We start from the raw sequence: 19,473 nt of genomic DNA, 5'->3' as shown, positions 1-19,473 counted from the left end.
GTCAATTTGACCCCCTGAGATCTCAGGAACTAAGAGAGCTAGAGGACACCAAACTCACAGGGTGTGTTTGCCTGTATGTGAAACTACTTGGATCAAAGTTTGAGGCTCCTAGGGCATGACCATTGGGTCAAATAAGATCAAACAAGATCAAACCCTAGATTGGTCTCAAAAGTGCCTCTTGAACCTAGGTAGCTGTTATAAGCAAAATGTTGCTTGCTCATTTAAGGTCAGTGAGCTTATTTGACCTTTTGAAAGTAATGGTGACCAAAATCATGCAAGGCTCCTTTGAGTTTTGCATTTGAATGAGCGATAAAGACTACTCTAGGCAGCATGTTCCTAAAAACGAAACGATGACCTAGTTCATTTTAGGTCATTGACCTATTCTGATCTTTAAGAAGTGCATGGAACATGTATAATGTGGTTCCTGTTATCAATGAATTTCGAAATGATTAGTAGAAGCTATCCCATACAGGTAGTTCTAGATTACTACAACAGGCTGGTTTTGACCTTTGGTCTGACCGTTACGCGTGACCCTAAGTCAATGGAATTTGTTCATTTAATTATTGTATCGCCTTAGAAAGCATCTCAGGGATGTGTGGCTTCGTCTAAAACTCCGCTGCTGCATCAAGTTGAACGATGCTATAGAAATTGACTTCGCTGGATCCATGGCCTGACTTTGACCTGCCATAGGTCAGCGACCTTACAAGGTACACGTAAATTTTGATGCCAAACGATTTTTGTTTGATTGTCTATAGGTATGCAAAATTCGGTGTGGCTGCGCCGCGACGTTTGAAAACCAACCCGGAAAAATCTAACGGAGTCAATCTGACCCCACCCGAGCACGTGTCAAGTACGCATATGAAGCATACCGTCTTTTGCATTAGTGGACTGAGAAATAGCTGTCAGGCTTTGCCTTTCCATGACTGGCTTCTTGGTTTAGAAGCTATGGCCGATCGAATAGCTGACTGATTTGTCCAAGAACGGTAGGCACACCCCTACCTACCTAACCCAAAACAAGAAGGCTAGTTGCTTTGTGCGCAAGAGCCGGCCTCTGTTGGGGTACTCGTACTGCCTTTATGGTATCATTGTAAAGGTGATACGCATTCCGTAATCTGAGACATTCGTTGGGAAAGATGTCTTCGTATAATAAGCACGTTGGTGATACACCTTGAGACGCGCGGCTCAGCACACATACAGCGGACGTTGGAGAGGCAGAGCCATTTGGGAATTACTGCAGTTATGGGACCACAGCTTGTGCTCTCATGGACCGGGAGGTCATGGGATCTTTTATCGATGAAAAATTTATCGGGTAACGCCCTACACAGAGGAAACACGTGACGTGTTTTAGAAAAAAAGCGCATGGGGATTTATGTGCTGCGCAAGAGGTGCTATGAGTCCGGATCGCCCCTTTGCATTCACTGGTAACAGAAAACATGACCAAGCTCTGAGTCGAAGAGGAAGTCCCAGTGGTATGCTCGTGCGGTGTCGAGCCTCTACTGCGAAAATGTTATCAAAGCAGCGAGAAAAACACCAAGAAAAATAAAATGTCACAACGGGAAGATATAGCCCGGGTGGAATGCGAGATCCATGGAACTATAGACTGACTAGAGAAAGCTAATTGATTAACGAGCTGCAAGTAGAGCGACGTTCGACAATGTAAGCGCCACAGAAGAAAACGTGTGCCATGCAAGGAGATGGAATTCCTTCTGGATCAGCGGGGGCTGATCTGGATCTGCATTCTGGAATTTCCTTCTGGGTCTGGAGGCTGGTAATAGCAGGTACTGACGGCACAGAGACTGTCAGACGAAAGAAACTCCGGTAAAAGAGGTAAAAGAAGCAGTATCTGCCATCTGCGTCTGTCAGCTGCAGCTTCAGGATGCCCAGGAGGCCGTTTTGAGGGGATCATCACCAGAGCTAAGACCTGCTACACCTCACGAGCCTTCAACGTCCTCCTCTTCAAGCGCAAGGGCATTCACTCCGTGGACAGAAAGCTGTGACGCTGATTTGGAACGAAAGACGTCGGCAGCACGGTGTTATGGGATTTAAAACCACGTGTGCTCGGCAATTGTACATGCTCATCAAAGACATACTGGACGGCTGAGGCCGGGTGTTATTGCACCAACTGTCGACGGCATGCAAATATAGCGAACGTGCGAGGCGTGAGGCGCAAGTCTGATGAGGGTAAAACAGATGGGCTGCGTGCCAAGGGAGTGACAGAGTGGAATTTTGGCGGCAGAAAAGACATTGCACTCAGCGAATCACACACGAAAGGAAAAGAGGAGCATATGGCTGTGATATCGGAGCCAGGTGAAAGAGCACGCGACCCATTTCCCACCGCAGACGGGTCGTGCCACAGATGTATACCTCGAGCTGTTTACAATAGAGTGTGAAACGGGCGCCGGGATTCGCGTGCTCTGGCGTGATGGGATCAGCGGCAACGCTGGGCCACGCGCAGGGTTGCTGTCTGCTTGAACTGTCGCGAAACCGCCCAGCTCACTGGTTTGCTAACCAGCTGCAAGGAACGAGCTGAATTTACGAAAATTACTGTCCAAGTTGGATGGCGCCACAGCAGGATCCGAATCCTTCAGCAAACCAATTGGCAAGAGAGCAGGTGATGCATTTGAAAAGGAGCGAGTGCTCGTTTTCACGATGGCGCTTGGCAAGGTGACAGAAGTCGAAGGGGGTGCGGTGAAACAGCTGAGTCACGACCAGCTGGCACTGCATCAGCTCGCAACCAGCGTTCAGTCTGACACAGTTCACGCCAATGTCGCCAACAAGAAGGGCGGATCTCTTAACCATGCACGTTGGCTCAATCTAACTGGTATGGCTCTGCGACTGTATCTCTCGGGACCATGTCCGCCAACCAAAATGGTTAAGTTGGTCAAATTCATTGTCAGATATTATGTTTCTATGCGGCTCTATGTCAGAAGGCACTAGACCTGCCAAAGCAGTGCCAACTTTTCTTCTCGCAGCGTCAAGGACGCGCGAATGAGAGCTGTGGAAACTGTGCTGCAATGTCGATAACTTGGTGGCACCCATCATGGGGGACGACGTCCACCCGGTCCGTCTCCCCTGGGTCAACTTCGATGTGTCTGGGTACGCCGGGCTGGCCGACTGGACGAGCAATGTCATCACAGCCTCCACGGACCCTGAAACCTTGTCGGACTACGAAATCTGCGACACCACCACAGAATAGCAAGAAATTCCCGCATACTCTGTGCACACATGTGATCGAAAGAGCGGTAAATCTGGTGGCCCTCATGGTTTGAAAATTTTACCGCCAGGTATCAGCGGGCAACATCTTGCGTATAACATTCCTTGTCTTGCTATTTCTTGCCTATAATTATTCTTATTACTTCACTGGTGTTTTTCGATGCTTATCGGTATGAGCAGTTCGACAAAAAGTCATCCGAGGATGCACCCAAGTGGCGCGATAGAATGGATTCACCGCGCTTCGAAGTTGGTAATGTAGTGGGTAATGAGCCTTGTGCATCTGGTTCCCATAGTGTAGTTAAATGGATGCATGCCTCCAATTGGCTTGATAATACGTATGCATCTTTGTTTTGCGAACATAATCGTCTCTAAGAACCAGCATTGGTGGCTGGAAAAACGCGATGTTTGGCACCCATGCTCAGATTCGGCCATGTGAGATGTTCATGGCAATGGTTGGAATGCTGTCCATGGCCATGGTTGGAACGTTGGCCACGGCAATGGTTGGAATGTTGTCCATGGAAATGGTGGAAATGTCGTTCATGGCAATAACTGAAATGTCTTACATTGCAATTTCTTCTCTCCTCTCCACTGGCAGGTGCTCATTGGACCCTGTATTCTCTCTCTCATTAAAATGTGACTCCATAGAGTTACATCCCACTAACGCTACAAGATGTATCAAGCACTGTGCGCATTCGTTAATCATCGATGCAGTTGTCATATTTTTCCCCAGCGCCAGATGCTGCTTCTAGCTTAAGGGCACGCAAAGAAATGGCATGCATAGGGAAAAAGCAACATCAAAATACCGCAAACTCGCATATTAATGGGAACGCGACCATCCACTGCAAACGAGTGCGCGCATTCAAGGGTAAATGAGGTGTTTGTGCCGCGCTCGGTCCCTCCCATGTGACTGGGACCTCCCTTCACACTCCAGATTGTTGAGGTTGCCAGCCACAGTCCTTTAACATCGCCGGTAAGTAGGCAGAATGTGCAGCTAGCACAGCGAGCCGCCTGAATTTAGAGCTTTTAGAACCGTCTGAAATGAAAGGAGGGGGGGGGGTGGGGGTGGGGGGGGGGGGGTAACCTGGTAGATCGGTTGCCACCAATGCTGCAAGTTGCAACATACATGCAATTGGAAAAGTCGTGCAAGCCGTTCTAATAATCACTGATGATGTTACAAGGTCGTAGTCTGAGCTAGCATCCTTCAGTTTTCATCGAGAACTCTGTCACCTGCCAGGCGCTGAAAATTTTGTGAGCTTGCCCTGCATGGCTCGGATTTCCAAAACTCAAGGAACGGTATTTCAATACACGGCCTTTAGTCGGTCGCAGGTTGAGGCACTGGATCGTCTGTCTCCCTGCGGGTCTTTGGCCCATGTACATTCTGGTGACTCTCGCAGTTTTTCGCCGCTACGTGGTCTGCCTTAAAAATGAACGCCGCATTTGCAACTTCCCTCCACCAAGACCGTCTAATCAAATTCACAACTGAGATTTCATGTTACTCACAAGTCTGACGTTCACCCTAATTTGCATGTACTTAACCATGATTTTAGGCAGAACCGCCATTGCAAGTTATAAGTTATGTCACACGTGCTTCACGCACTACATGCAGGCAGTGAGCGTTGACAAAATAGAAGGGTTTAAAGTATTTTGACTTTTACATTAAACGAACTGTATTTGCCCATCGCTAATTTGCCGGTTTCGTTTTTAAACAGCATGCCAGCTTTTATCCTACACAGCGAGTCGCCAATTTTCATTGGAAGTGAGAGAGCTGGGCATTTCCAATTAAGTCTCATCCCAATTGAACATAGTGGGATCGATCTCTCTATTGTATGGATCTCATAATTACAAGTACTTTGCCTTAAGTTATGTCAGCCCCTCTTACCATGGTTTTTTGACTCATCATTCACAGCCACACATACGCAACAAATGAGCAAATAATGGCCGGAATTCGGAATGTCCGTGTGCAGAGAAATGTAAATGCGTTACTAGCTAGCTGAACATTATGTTCTATAGCCGCTGATGTGATCATCTGAAGTGACTTCGTAAAAACTGACACATCTGACGCGAAAAGCTCCGATACGCTTTGAAGCCTGTGAAAAGCCTGTAAAACTTGGATTGTGGATTTAGATGTAAGCATGTATAGCTACGTGCGCTGGGAGTTTCTATTCTAACAACAATTGATCTTTAATCAATATGCTAGGAGTTGCTGGGTAAACGGGTTATGAAGCAGACATTTTCCATCTTACAAAAAAAAAAACTTTTTGAGCTGTGCTCGTGGTAATGGGCGTACAAGATTAAGGAAAACAACACCAGCAGGAAAGCCAATGCATTTGCATGCAGTAAATGCTTCGAATCTGTGCAGATATCGCGATTAATGGATGAGGCTGAAATATATGAGCATGCAAAAAAGCTTGCGCTGGCTGCAGTTGATAAAGAACACGGTCTATTCTTAAGCGTGTTCCAGTAGCCCTTCTCATAATGTTTTTGTAACAAATTTTATTTGTTCGTAACAAATTTTTCGGTTTGGTTGGTAACAAATTGATCTAAGAAAGGCCACAGCTTGTGTTATAAAATTAGTATTGAGCCAATGTTTGTGCGGTCGCTGATAATGCTACACTTGATAGTACAGCATTACTAGATATATAGCATGCTAGATAGTATAGCGTTGCTGTAGCATATACTAGAAGCGCCTTGAGCTCAAAGTTTTTCGACACTGTGAGTTCAAAGCTTTTTGCCCTGACGATACATAACTTTAGACATGCAAGGAGGTACTGGTTAAACGATGCTATGTAACTAGCATGGGCTATACTGACAAAGCACAGCGCTGCAATTTTACAACAAAAACTTTCACGTGTCCCAGAAGTGATTGCGCTCTCATGGATAAGGCGCTGATAATAACCTTATTCCTCGGAGAAAAACCAGAAGATTGGAGATAGAGTTGGGTTGATATTTCAGTAACATGCCTTTATGGAAGCAATAGCATAAGGTAAAGGCATGTTGCCGAAATAGCAGGCCATCTACATCTTCATTCTCCTGTTTTTTTCTCCGAAGAATAAGGCTATTACTATTGTCTGATCCATGTGAAAAATGTTCCTCGAAAATGCACTGAGCAACTCACGGATTGTGTTCTTTATCAACTGCAGGTAGAGTAAACCCCACCCCAAGTTGACATTGTCCAAGCTCGTCCATTAACGGGACTGTCTGCATAGGTTCGAAGGGTTTGCTATACGCACGGTTCGGGGTGAATTTGACCCTCCTGAGATGTCAAAGGCTAAGAGAGCAAAATACGAAAATTCGTAGGGCGGGTTGGTATGTATGTAAACTCACTAGTATCAAAAGCGGAGGTCCATACATATGATCTTCGAGTCAGGAGAGTTCTACAAGATCAAATTCAAGATTGTGTCCGAGGTTCCCCAAACCTCTTCATGCAACAGCCTTAAACACAGATACATGTTCAAAGCAGAGCGTCACAGATGTCAATATAAGGTTCGTGACCCTTTCTACATTTTGAAGGCCATGGTTGCCAAATCCTACCCGATGGTTTTGATTTTTGCATTTGAATAAGCGTTAAGTATCACGCTGGGTCGTGTGTTCGTAAAAACAAAGTGTCGGTTTGGGTAACTTTAGGTCATTGACCTTTTCTGACCTTTAAGAAGTTCAAGAAAGATCTCGGTTGCGGTCCCTGTTATAAATAAAGTTAACAAGAGCACCAGGAACTACCCTATACAGCAAAGTATCGAGTAAAAAAGTAGGTTGGTGTAGACCTGGGTCTGACCTTCATAACTGACCCTAGCTTGATGGAATTCGTTTGTTGTAGTCCTAAACTATTTTAGATATGTATGGCTTTGTCTAACATACTGTTGGATGTCCGCAATATCGCGTTTGTTGTTTATGCTTTTGCCGTCTCACCGCCAGGGCCTCTCTGCTAAGGTGCTGAATGCACGGCGGAACGCATCTGTGCGTTTTAGTGCACACGGCGGGACCCCATTTTCAACACTCTTGCGGTATAGTCCTGGCCGTTATCTGCCTGTCAGGACTCTTACCACGGCCCGTCATGCACACAGCTGGTCCATCCCGAGTCACTGGGGCTCGGCGGTCAGATCACTGTTTCGGCGGCCCAGTGCCTCGTGGGGGGAGGGGGTCTCCGAACGGACTGTTGTAAGAAAAAACGGACCGGCACGCAAACCCAGACTTGTTCTGCGTAGCGATGCGTCGCTACTCGGTATTCAAAGTCTGGCCACTGCTCTAATAATGATTACGCGTTAAGGTAGAGCATGCCATGAACAAGGTAATAACTGCCACAATTACGCAGGGCACATAATATGCCCAAAATATTTCTTACACGATATTCCAAAGACTTTACCCCTCGGTCTTTGAACACCGCAGGGCTGACCGTGATGGTAAAAATGTAGGTCCGGAGGAGCCTTGCGAGCTCCGCCCCGTGGCCGTGTCGTCCAAAAGTACACAAGGCAAAGTAAACATCTGTATAACACGCATGACGATGTTGAGCGGTTTGCCACACGAGCGCATTTGTATTACACCGCTGCTGCAAAGCAGTGTTATCTATCAAACGGTGTTAACGTTGCTTATCAATCGGCGTTGCCTATCAAATGGTACCCATCATATCAAACCAGCCATCAGCACAGCATCCGCAACAAGGGGGGTAAAATCAAGCCTAGCAATTGTCGTTCTAAAAAACAAACAACTTAACACTACTGCTGCTCAGTTTCATTCTCTGAGCACATACGGAGACAGTTCTAAGGTGAACTGACATCAGTGTTCGGTGGACTCCGCTCACTGTGCATACCGGGACCGACTTCGCCCGGTTGAACGACGAACCACTAATGAGTATTTAGCCGCTAGATGTCACTGCACAAACCACCGCCGCTGCCGCCAGCAGCAAGAGGCTCAGGGCGGAGACGGAGGCTCCGTTACAGTTGTGTTCCTCACAGAAGCAGTCATATCCGGAGCCGATCTGGGAGTAGACGCGGATCTCCCAGCCGCACCCAAGGCCATCGCCCTTGGCCATCTCGGCGCACTCCCGGATGACGTGAGGCTTTCCGCCTTCTGCAACCGGGCGGCGTCTGTCAGTCAGATCCGGAGACAGGCATGACATTCACCATGGCTGGGGCCGCTTGGACATGAGCCCCAGCATCTTCAGACAGACTGGGCTATGTCTGGGTTTTTACACCGCGTAAAGTCACAACGGAACGGACAGGAGCTCAGAAAATTGGCTCAGCAGACCAGAGCATTGAACTGCGTAGTTGCGCCTGCGCGTAAAAGCGTAAGGCTCCGCAGTTGCATCGTTGGGCAATAACATTGGCCTGTATGCTTCCCTGGGTAGACCGTCAGACTGGGCTTGCGCATTCAGACCTCGCATGGTCCGGATAACTGTCCGAGACAAAGGAAAAATATTGCCCCTGAAATTGTTCTCCCGATCGTCTGCAGGTTTCAGCTTTAGATAAGTATTTTCACCTGGTAAATCCGTTCACCAGCCCTGTCGATAGTCAGCTCTATGCATCGCCTTACCAAGCGCGTATTTTAATTAAATCAGTGAAATATTACTACAACGAAAGATTCTCTTTTAGAGAGAGCTGACAGCTGACAACGAAGCCACAACAGTAGTGCGTATACAGCTCGCATCGTTCTCGGCAGCCGATGCCTTCCGCGCGGTAGTTTGCCCAGATGCGAATGGAAGCGCATAATTGGCTAACGTGTGTCTCTCGTTTGGTGGACATCGTTGGCAGCTGCCATCACTTTGTCCTGGAGGGCTTTCTGTCATAGCATTGTCATTGTCATGTCATCATCATCATCATCATCATCATCACATCATCAGGTCATGTCATTCGATGGACGGCAGCTGACTGGATGGGCTGTTGCATGGAGGACATATCGGGTCGCGGTTGTCGCGAGGGAGAGCGTTTAGCTTTAAGCGCCTGTTGTAGAAATGAGCATGCCATTTGTTCAATACTGAACACAAGCATGCACGGCAAGCTATGGAATGTGTACTACGTATGGGCCTAGTTGACGCAGCTTCATGGTTGAAGCATACTTGTGGATACTCAAAGTTTAATGCTCGCAAGTTTATGTCACGTGTAACGCGGGACACTGCACTACTGGTTGAGGCCACCGGCAAGATGGATTAAAACGTAAATCACCGGGAGCTCCAAGTTTCATTACATGTCACGTTCTAAATATCCCAGCACTATTTGCCGGATAGGTTGAGGCAAAATTAACCAAACTGACGTATCATTAAAAGTACGACAGGGTCAATGCTCACGCAACAGTCACACACGCATCATGCACATTATTGAACAAGTGAAGTTGAGGACACACTAGTGTTTAAATGTCAGAACGTCACTAAAAACATTTAAGTGCCTACCTAAGCCTAATGAACATTCTCTCGGCGGGATGACGTCTGAGAACTAAGAATATGCTCATTTTGTACTGTTACATCTAACTGCTATGTTCCTTGTCAGTTATTGTGTATAAAAACATCACAAGTCGCTCCCAAACTTAGGACGAGGTACGAAGGGAATCACACCATTCAAAGGCACGCTATCAGGAGACAGAAGCTCTTACACCGATGGTAATCGACCTCCAATACACCTTGAAGGCCGCGTACTGTCTGCACATGAGCTCCCAACTCCTCATGCCGACAAACCGGAGCTTAAGGCGACCTTTGCTGTCACAGCACGTCGAGAACGAGCCGAGATCGCCGCGTAAACGACCATGGCGGCCCTTCTTATCTCGGCTTGTCGCAGTTGTTATCATGCTTAGCGCATATTGATAACGTCATTTCCGAATATTCATCCATCCTGAGCCAGCGACGGTATGGCGACGGCTGCGCGTTGCCGTGCGGTGGAGCCTGGCAACAGCAGCCTCGCAATACGAATGCAAAGATGAGCTGACGTACAGCCGAAACAATCCGACTTAGCCGCAGCCGTATAGCAGTCTGGGTCCTCGTGATTGCAACGCATTTCGCTGCATACTTTGGCGCCGAGCTTTACTTGTTTCCTGCGCAGACACGTGCAAAGACGATGTAATCCTCCCGGTGCGAAAAAACGCCTGTTCACAGCAATGTGACATGTAGATAATGCTCTGTTTCATATTCCGTATTTGTTATCATTTTATAATGTTCATTGCTTTATGTCACCCGTGTTGCGTTTGACCTTGACGATATACCAGGCTAGGATTCAAGGTCGACGTACCTTGAATCGTCGGGTGCGCCACAGCCTGTGTGAGGATATTAATAAACCCAACGTCAGCACGGAGAAGCATATTTTTGCGAGATGTTTTATCTTCTATCGATTATTTAAGAACAATAGCATCTCATGGTGCTTAATCTGAGCCTCTGCGCAATCCGGTTACGTGTCTGTTACTCGCTACATCGCGCGCACCATTCCTACAGCACAGTTCAACCTACACTAAGACTCAAAGCCCACGTTGCATGATCCGATAATGGGCGCTCATCGTACGCATGGTATGCGGAGGCCCAACCGGGCGGAGCGGGGTTCGCCGCAGGTGCGGCGCAGGGTTCGCAGCACCTGCGGCGCAGGGTTCGCCGCAGGTGCGGCGCGAGCGGCGCTCCACCCACCTGTGAAGGTGATCTTCCTGCAGATGTGGCGGCGCGGGCACTCCACCGCGAACCGCGCCAGGCTCGTCGCGTTGGTTGGATCGTGGCAGTCGGTCTCCTCTCTGGACGAGCAGTGCATACAGCTCAGCGCTGACACTGTGGACAGCGCGAGGGCGTTCAGTGCCACCGACAGACGTCTAGCAGGGACTGGTGTGGAGCGAGGCATGGGCGTCCCAAAACGTCAGGAAAGCTTCTGTGGTCCGCGGCTGGAGAATCAAACATCTTCCGGTGCCAAACTGCGCACAGGTTTTGCCGGTCTCTGAAAGGCCTGGAACGCTGCCATCAACGGGAAGGTCGGCTTGCAAAAAAAAACTGCACAGAAATTCCAAGAAGCCGGAACAACAGAAAACCAGGTTTTAAGCCGAGAGCCTTGACACACAACTCGTCGTATTTCGGCGCTGTTTGCACCTAGCCTGCTGTGCACGGTTAGCGGTCGAGTTTCACTGCGAACCTTGCTTGCAACCGGAGGCGTGTTAGCCTTCATCCGGTCTGGCCTTGTAGCAAGAGGCCAGGACATGTCCAGGGTGTCCACTCTCATGTCGGGGGGGGGGGGGGGGGGGGCACAACGGCCAAGAGCCGCTCGTTTATAAGTCCGGGGATCAGGATTGGGTTTCATTCTCCATCCTACTGATCCCTTAGGTTGAACAGCTTTCGTTATTCCAAAGGCAGACGTTAGAGCAAGGTGGATTGGTAGAACAGAAATATGATTTTGTGACAGTGATGTTTTCCATTGCCACTTGTTTGGTTGCTGACCATCGCGAAGGCACCAATGTCAACCACACTCGACTGCGTGCGTGCTTCATGGACGTATGGATGCGTCATTACTTTTAATGAGTCCAGTTAACGCTAGCGACTACAAACTGAAACGAAAACAGCTGCCTAACCGCTAGGCCGGGTGCTTCCGTCTCTAAAATGTCAAGCTGTTCCAGCGCCTGGCAAGAAGCTGGTCAGGAAGAAGTTTCTTGCATGGACACTAGGCCATCGGTGTCTCCGTGTTCCACCCACGCGCCGCCGAGTGTCCGTGCCAACAGACCGGTACAGGCACGGACGCAGCTTACGGCAATGGTGACTGGGGTCGGCTCGGCTGGGGTCAGATTCGGTCCGACATTCTGGGCGCCTGTAATGCGATGCGGCGCGGCACGATCATGGTGCCACGAGCACGTCTTCGCCATCAGCTGCGGCCATACGGGCATAGAACAGCTCCGATTTAGGTCAACCTTGTTTAAGCATTCCCAGAGGCTACAACCCGATGCTTCGCTCCTTTATTCCTGGTGGGTAAACGTAGACCAGAGGGTACAAAATCAGGCATCATATAGGGCTGTTACTTACTACCGCGGGTACGAGAGAGAAATTTCTCGGCGCTTGAAAAAAACAGGTTTTACTAGGGCGGTCGTTCGGGGCTTGCTGATATCTGCACTGAGGCGTAACCAACGTCGCCGTACCTGGCACCGAACCAGGTACGGTGACGGGCCGTGGGTGCAGCGCGCGGCCGCTTCCTCTATCTCCAAAGAATGGCATTAACCATGTGAGGTTATATGAAAGAAACGGTGCACAAACCGCGATCCCCCATCACCTGAGAGGGGCGCCGCCGTCGCTGCATCGAGCATCACGTGGTCGTGATTAATCGCCAATGAGCTCAACTGCATGCGCGCCCCCGGCTGTTTTAGTGCTTCCTGAATGTCGACAATCCTGCTAAGCCTGGCTTTGCATCCGTATCGAGTTATCAACCCAACGCTCATTATGCCGTCGCAGTGGCGGCCAGCATCTGTGCCTGCCTTCTCACCACGAGCCGACATGTGCCATCCACTGGCACGTGGACTCACGGCAACACCCTCTCCCCCTGCTGGCAGATACGAGAGGCCAACAAAGTCACGAAAGCTCCATACAGCGAAATTGACACAAATGTATTTTTCCTTTTCAAGCCTGGTTTTCGGGTAGCTGGCCAGAGATGCAGAGCTTTATCATGCCTGTTGGGATGCCAGCGGGGTTTGAGCTTACGGTGCTCTCGCGCGTTCGGGTTTGAGCTTACGGTGCTCTCGAGAGCGCTCTTACGGTGCTCTCGTGCTCTCGCGCGTTTGGCAAAGAACGTATTTTCTAAAATGTGAGGAATGCAGCCGCATCCCAATGGCCAGTGAGGTTCCGTCCACAGCTGGCGCGGTGATCAGAGCTCGGTGTCGCTCAAAACTCAAGGCTGGACTCGCCCTTGTGCTCTCCGTGGCCCTGGCGAGACAGGGCTTGTCCAGCACGATGTTTCGGCGCCTGAGCCTAGAGCGACAGCCTAAGCCGCGTAAAACGAGCTCGAGCGTGAGCAAAGCGAAGATGAGCTCGAGCGTCTGCGATTCGCCCTTCGCCTTGCTCGTGTCATGCAAGATGGGGAACGGGAGTCTCTGCTCCCGACCGGCCCCCCATTACGGCAGGCACGAAACTGTGCCCAGAGCAGACGGGTGCACGATGCTGCTGGTCTGTGTCCCGATCAGGCGGGTACTGAGCTGCCGGGCCGGTAACCCGATCAGGCGGGTACAGGGCTCCCAGTCGGAGCCCCGATCGGGCGGGTACAGGGCTCCATGCCGGGGCCCCCATAGGGCGGGTACGAACAACCGGCCGTTATCTCAGCAGGACAAAATGGAGGGTCCAGCTCGTTATCGAGCTGCGGAATGCTGCGGGATGCAATAATATTGATGAGATCACAACTTACGCGTGAGTCTCGTGTCTGTTGGAGTGCTAAGCTTCTAAGAAGTGGATTTCTTTGGCAGCAAAGAAACAACTCGATCACTTATCGAGTGGGCCTGCGATAATTGAAGTGACTGTGGTGATCCATGGTTGTAAGAAGATAAAATGACGCCGCAGAAAATCACAGCAATAGACGGTTGGACGAGAGTCCCAGCTCAGCGTCCCGATTTTTCTAACGGACCGTATAGGTCAGCTCATTCCACCGGAGGTATCATTTCTACGCTTGCAAATACTGTATGTACGTAAGAGATACATACTACAGAAGTAACGAAAAATAAGCCAATGAATGGTTTACAAAGCCCTCAAGCCGGATTTACGGACATTTTCGGTGAGGGCAACGGCAAAAGGGTATTGACCCAACACCGTCAATATAACCGTTCTTTAGTATTATAAAATCGTTCAATCGGTGCCTCTTGGTATATTTAAGGTCATTAACGCGACGTAGCAAACACTATCAACTCATAATACCGCAAAACCAGGAGGCGAAGATCTTTCTTTCTTACACCTAACTTAACTGGCTATAATTACCGAATTATAGCCAGTTAAAAACTTGTATAGCTATGCTAGTGAATCGGCCGCTGGCGCTATTATGGTGCTACGCACCGTCACAGTGTTCCGCGAAAAACACGTTTTTAGACACATGACAGCCGGCAGAATGAGCTCTTGGAATGTCAGGTTTTCTGTGGTTCTCAGACATCACAAGATGCCTGCCAAAGCGACCCCGTTGGGTGCTCTGTACCACGCAGTCGCATCACGGTCCATGAAGTGCCCTGATCTCAGCCTGTTCAGAGTCTCGGCAGGCCCGTCGGATTTTTGTGACACTTTTTCGGGATGCAGGTGTGAACGCACCTACTAGCCCTGGGGCACATCCCCCCCCCCCCCTCCTCTTTACCAAAAATATGGGGAATGTTAATATGCACTTGACTACTTGTTGATAGTTAAATATCTTAGGTACACAAGTGAAAATGAAAACATTGAGAGCATGCCACGTCGCTTTACGACACGCAAGAAATTGTGCGAAACTCAGTTTGCACCGAAGATGTTTGGGTTTCCACTCCCCTCATCCTATTGTTAAATCCTGCGTCCGCGAGTAGAGTGATGCAAAGACAGCCCAAATCAATACGAGGTTTCACAACTTCACGAGACCTCCTGATTTCGCAGACAGGGCTGTGATCCATCCGGTGAGAGCACTCCTGCGCCCAGAGGACACCGATACTCGGGTGGAACGCCCTTTCTCTTGCAACACGGGCCTTTGGGGTTCCAGTACCTCCAGTCCCGACTCGGTGTGAAAGACGATCCGTCTACGATGTTTGCCGTCTGTGTTTGAGGTGTGGGTGTTTGCGACGTGTGCGCTTGCAACGCGCGTGTTTGCGACGCGCATGTTTGTGTCGAGGTGGCACGCCTCCTGGCCACAGTACTGCCCCCGTGAGCCTGCCGCCGGATTCGGCTCACCGCCAATGCACGCCCTACCCCATCGGCAGGGGAGGGGGTCGGCTGGAGGAAAACTGCAGGTCAGGTGCCAGGTCCCGACCCGGCGGAGGACACAGCCTCGACACGTTGGCCACCCGCCAGAAAACAGGAGGGTTTGGTCTTCAGGTCGGTATTTTAGAGGCTGACTAACGGTAGCTGTCTTTGCCAAGGTAATCGTCCATTGTGCATGCCCGGGACGGTAACAGGGTCTTGGAGTTGACGGGCGTACTACTGTTGTTTGTTGATGGTGCAGAAAAGATGACATCAAATCCCGTGGCGAATGCGCTGTCCTAGACATCATTGATGACACCGGGAGAGTTTGCCACAGGGTATGGTGGATTATATCGATCAATGGAGCCAAACTAGAAGCCTGTGCCGTGATGATAACATATTTGTTGGCAACGGCATCCTCTATACCCTGGAAAATCCAGCCGGTGTCCTTTCGACGTCATGATGCGGTCCGGTGAGAAGGTGGCGCAATTTTCAGACCGAAGTAATAATGCTTGTACCTGGCGTTTCACCTGCATTGCCAGAAAATGTGTTCATTATTGATATCCGCGTGTTGTGTGTTTCAAAATATCAAAACTGTTTCCTTTGTGACTGAAATTTGCATTTGGCATTTCTCAAACCGTATCCTTACGGCATCTAAATCAACACGGACCTGCATTTTGCATAAATACACACGGACTTTCATAATGGTGTGGGGTAGGATGATAAACATTGCATCCCATACTACAACAACTCGCCCCGCCACCGACTTAAGCTATGTGGGGTGAAACGGATGTCGCCATGGTCCGAAGCTGCGGTGGGGGACGGGTAGGTACACAGCAGGCAGGCGCGCAGCAGGTGAGAGCACCTGCGCCGGACGTGCATACAGCAGAGTTTGGACGCCGCTGAAGACGCTGAGCTCCATGAGGTGCGTTTCTGTCGGGCAGCAGCCGGGCACGTCAGACATTCTATTGCCGAAGCTGGTAAGGACGTTACCGAAGTCTGCGGTCAGCAACGCGCAACACGATCGGGGCTCGTCTGCAAATATGCTCGTTTCCAACGAATTTTTTAAAGATGTAATCCAAAACTTTTGAGTCGATGGTGAGATCAGAGTTTGAGTTTCCGAGATCAGAGTTAACGCTAAAGAAGCATGTTTGTTCTGTTAGCTCTTAGCCCTTCTATTTGATTGTGCAATTCCAGGTCGACGGCAGAATTTAACCGCGGAAATTGAACGTGCCGCAATGCTCGGCACGGTCCGCCCTGCCCTCTAACTCCACCTCACCTTTAACACGGTCGCTGCCAACGGCCAAAGGCCATACCTGTGAAGGCCAAACAGCGAGCGCCTAAAGCGCCTGGAATTCTCTCCGCCACGCGAGGAGGAGGTGGATAAGAAGCCAGGCGCTGTAACCAGCTGAGCTACCAGGACGGACAATGCGGAGAATACGGATAATTTTGTGTGCACATCTGCATCAACACGCATACAAAACAACACTACCTAACCACACTGTCTTCTAAATGAGCGCTTCAGATGCATCCTTGACCTACTGAAGTTAGTTTCGACGCATACGGAGGTAAATTTAGGAAATAACTGACACCCACATCCACGGTGTCCACAACCACTATATCCCGCTGAGCTATTCCGGTGAGGCCCATGCAAGGACATGCAAGAGGCGCGGTGGCCTTATCCCAGTCGGTCGCCGCTGGCCATGTTCGGCCCTCCCAGTCGGGGCGTATCGGCTCTGCTCGGGAGCCCTGTCGTGACGGTCACACGCCGTGTCGCGCCGTGCTATGGAACGTGACACTGCGACCAGTCCCTTTAATCGGCCTTGAGAAAGGCTCAGCGTACAGTGAAATACGGGAACAGCGTGGGCCGCCGAGGGATCGGTGGATGGAGTGATGAGGTGGTCGCTGAAGACCCCTCACCGAACCAATGAAAAGCGAGGTTTAAGCATGTACTTCTATTTGGTCTAGGTGGCCAAGCTTGCTTGCCCACCTTGCGCGCACATAGGTGACACATGAAATTCCTACGCGAAGTGGTTGTCGAAACTTAACATCAGAGCAGCTGTTGTAACGGAAAACATGCTGACACAGTGAGATTAGCACAGATAAACTCTAAAAAGCCTTACACGTGAATATCACGTGCAGATATGACAATTTCGTTCGTCTGATGACGCTCCGCACTGAACGCTCGTTGAAACGAGCGTTCAGTGCGGTTAAGAGATGACCTTCTGGTCAACGCCTGTTCTGTGGCTGGCATCGCCAGCACCGCGTGGCTTTGCATGGGACCCTGTAGTCACGCCTATCAGTCACGCCATGTGTGTCGGGTTTGTCGCGTCTTTACAAGGTCTGAGTTCGGCCTCGGGGTCTAATCCGAATAGTCAGATTGGACTTGGCCTTCGGTTGGGTAGGATTCACGTCGTGTTATGCAGGCACACTGGGGTAAGAGACGAGGGGCTTAGGCTTTGTTTTATAGCTATTTGATATGTGATAATTTTCATAAGCATCCATGACATCTCGTTAACTGAAAACAGACAGGAGAAGCCCACAAAACGTGTTCATTTTTATATCCAAACCATATTGTATGGCGGAAGCATCGTTCTTTGAGGTTTTCTTGTGCTTCGGGGCGGTTCATGAATTATCTCGCGTTTTTTTGGTCATTTTTTAAAGCTCACCGCCTGGTTATGGGTAACGCACTGGTTATGCTAAGCGAATTCTCCCCGGACTGTGCCTTTATCCCGTAACTAGCCGTGCTGAACATAACGTCCCGGTTATGTTTTATGATAAACGGTCATGTCTGTTTGACCCCTCAGTTAGACTAGAGGTATAAAGACACAAAAGGCCAATTGCGTCCGACTTTAAGGTTTTTAAAGATTTCAAGCAAGTGACATGAGTTGCGGCCGCACCTGTGTGTAGCGCTACGCTGTCCATCCTCACCCCCACATTTCACACTTTGGTCACACCCCATCAAAACTTTTCTCCTCCCATGCATAGATGGGCTTCCCCTCAGTCTCTTAAGGATTTGTTAAAAGGATTCATCACGTCACAATGTTCTTAGTAGCCAGTGTGCCATTGACACACCTCATTTCACACGATTCGGCAGTCAACGAAACATCCAGCATGATCTGGAAACAGCTTGGCCATTACTTTTCCAAACATTTGACCACCAACAATAGCACCGTAAATTTAATAGCAGTGTCGACATTAGGCAGCAATCCTATTTTGCAAACTACCAAGCGCTTCTCACGTGGTTCATAGACTAAGCAATCTGCCGACACGCAATCATGCGACACACCGCACAATCACGGCGAACGGCGAGAACTGAGCACTTCTCGGCCCGGGTCAGAAAGTCGGGCCAGTGATACTATTGACTGCGTACATGAACACATACACACGCACGCACACACACACACCCACAGACAGACACACACTCACACACCCACACACACCCACACACACACACCCACACCCACACCCACACACCCACACACACACACACACACACACACACACACACACACACACACACACACACACACACACACACACACGCACACACACACACACACACACACACGTATATATATATATATATATATATATATATATATATATATATATATATATATATGTGACAAGAAATGCACACAAACTCTACGTTGTTCCGGTTACCTGAGGTGCACACGGCCAGCAGTATAATTCCCGACTTCCACATGATGTTGACGCAGCTGGGCGTCACGCGGCACTCGTCCTTGGTCGACCTGGAGGAGTGCGTCCGGCTCCGTCCGCCTCTGCAGCACCAGTGCCGCCCGGCGCCCCCCCCCCCCCCCTATTCATCTGCCCCGCCCGGCTTATGACCACGCGGCACGTGGAATCCGGCGTTTGAAAGCTGCTTAAATGCTGCGTGGTCGCCGTGCCCCTGGACCGCTCCGCTGAATGTGCAGGAGCTTGAGAATGATGATGCTGTTTTTGATGTTTTAAGTTGGATCCGCACAACGCTATTTTGATATAATCATATTCATATTCATTCCTCCATCCATATTCATACCCTGTCATTGGCACCACGAACATGCAATATGAAGCATGCCCGCGTTAAGATAAATTTTGGAGCAACCTTCATAAATCGCATATAGAAATATGAGCCTTTTATATTTCGTATGTGTTTCGTTGAATGCAAGTTCCTCCACCTACCTAAGTTATATCGCGCTAAATATATATATATATATATATATATATATATATATATATATATATATATATGCATATGTATCTACACGAATCAGCAAATGCGGTTTTTGAGGGTCCGAATGCACTCCTCCAGAACGTTACCATGATCGGAAAGATCATTCAGGAGTCACCACTCCAGCGTTGCAAAGCAGCACGACAGAACTTGTTGCCTGCGGCACATATTATCTGAATAGGCAACCATGGTGAACTAAAAC

The 19,473-nt window shown here is 49.4% G+C and overlaps 1 protein-coding gene across 1 annotated transcript; it reads right to left on the bottom strand.

The window, feature by feature from the left end:
* Nucleotides 1-7,681: 7,681 nt before the first annotated feature.
* LOC119092678 (uncharacterized) lies at nt 7,682-18,811 on the bottom strand. The gene is made up of 3 exons (XM_037215645.1): nt 18,704-18,811; nt 10,808-10,942; nt 7,682-8,277 (listed from the first exon to the last, which is right to left on the bottom strand). The coding sequence occupies exons 1-3, from the start codon at nt 18,744-18,746 to the stop codon at nt 8,063-8,065; spliced, it is 393 nt and encodes a 130-aa protein (XP_037071540.1). The 5' UTR covers nt 18,747-18,811; the 3' UTR covers nt 7,682-8,062.
* Nucleotides 18,812-19,473: the final 662 nt, after the last annotated feature.

Source organism: Pollicipes pollicipes, unplaced genomic scaffold (assembly GCF_011947565.3).
Source record: "Pollicipes pollicipes isolate AB1234 unplaced genomic scaffold, Ppol_2.1 Scaffold_3447;HRSCAF=4054_pilon_pilon_pilon, whole genome shotgun sequence".
Taxonomy (NCBI): Eukaryota; Metazoa; Arthropoda; class Thecostraca; order Pollicipedomorpha; family Pollicipedidae; genus Pollicipes; species Pollicipes pollicipes.
Note: the sequence above shows the minus strand (reverse complement) of the source record. Positions and strands in the feature narration are given on the sequence as shown.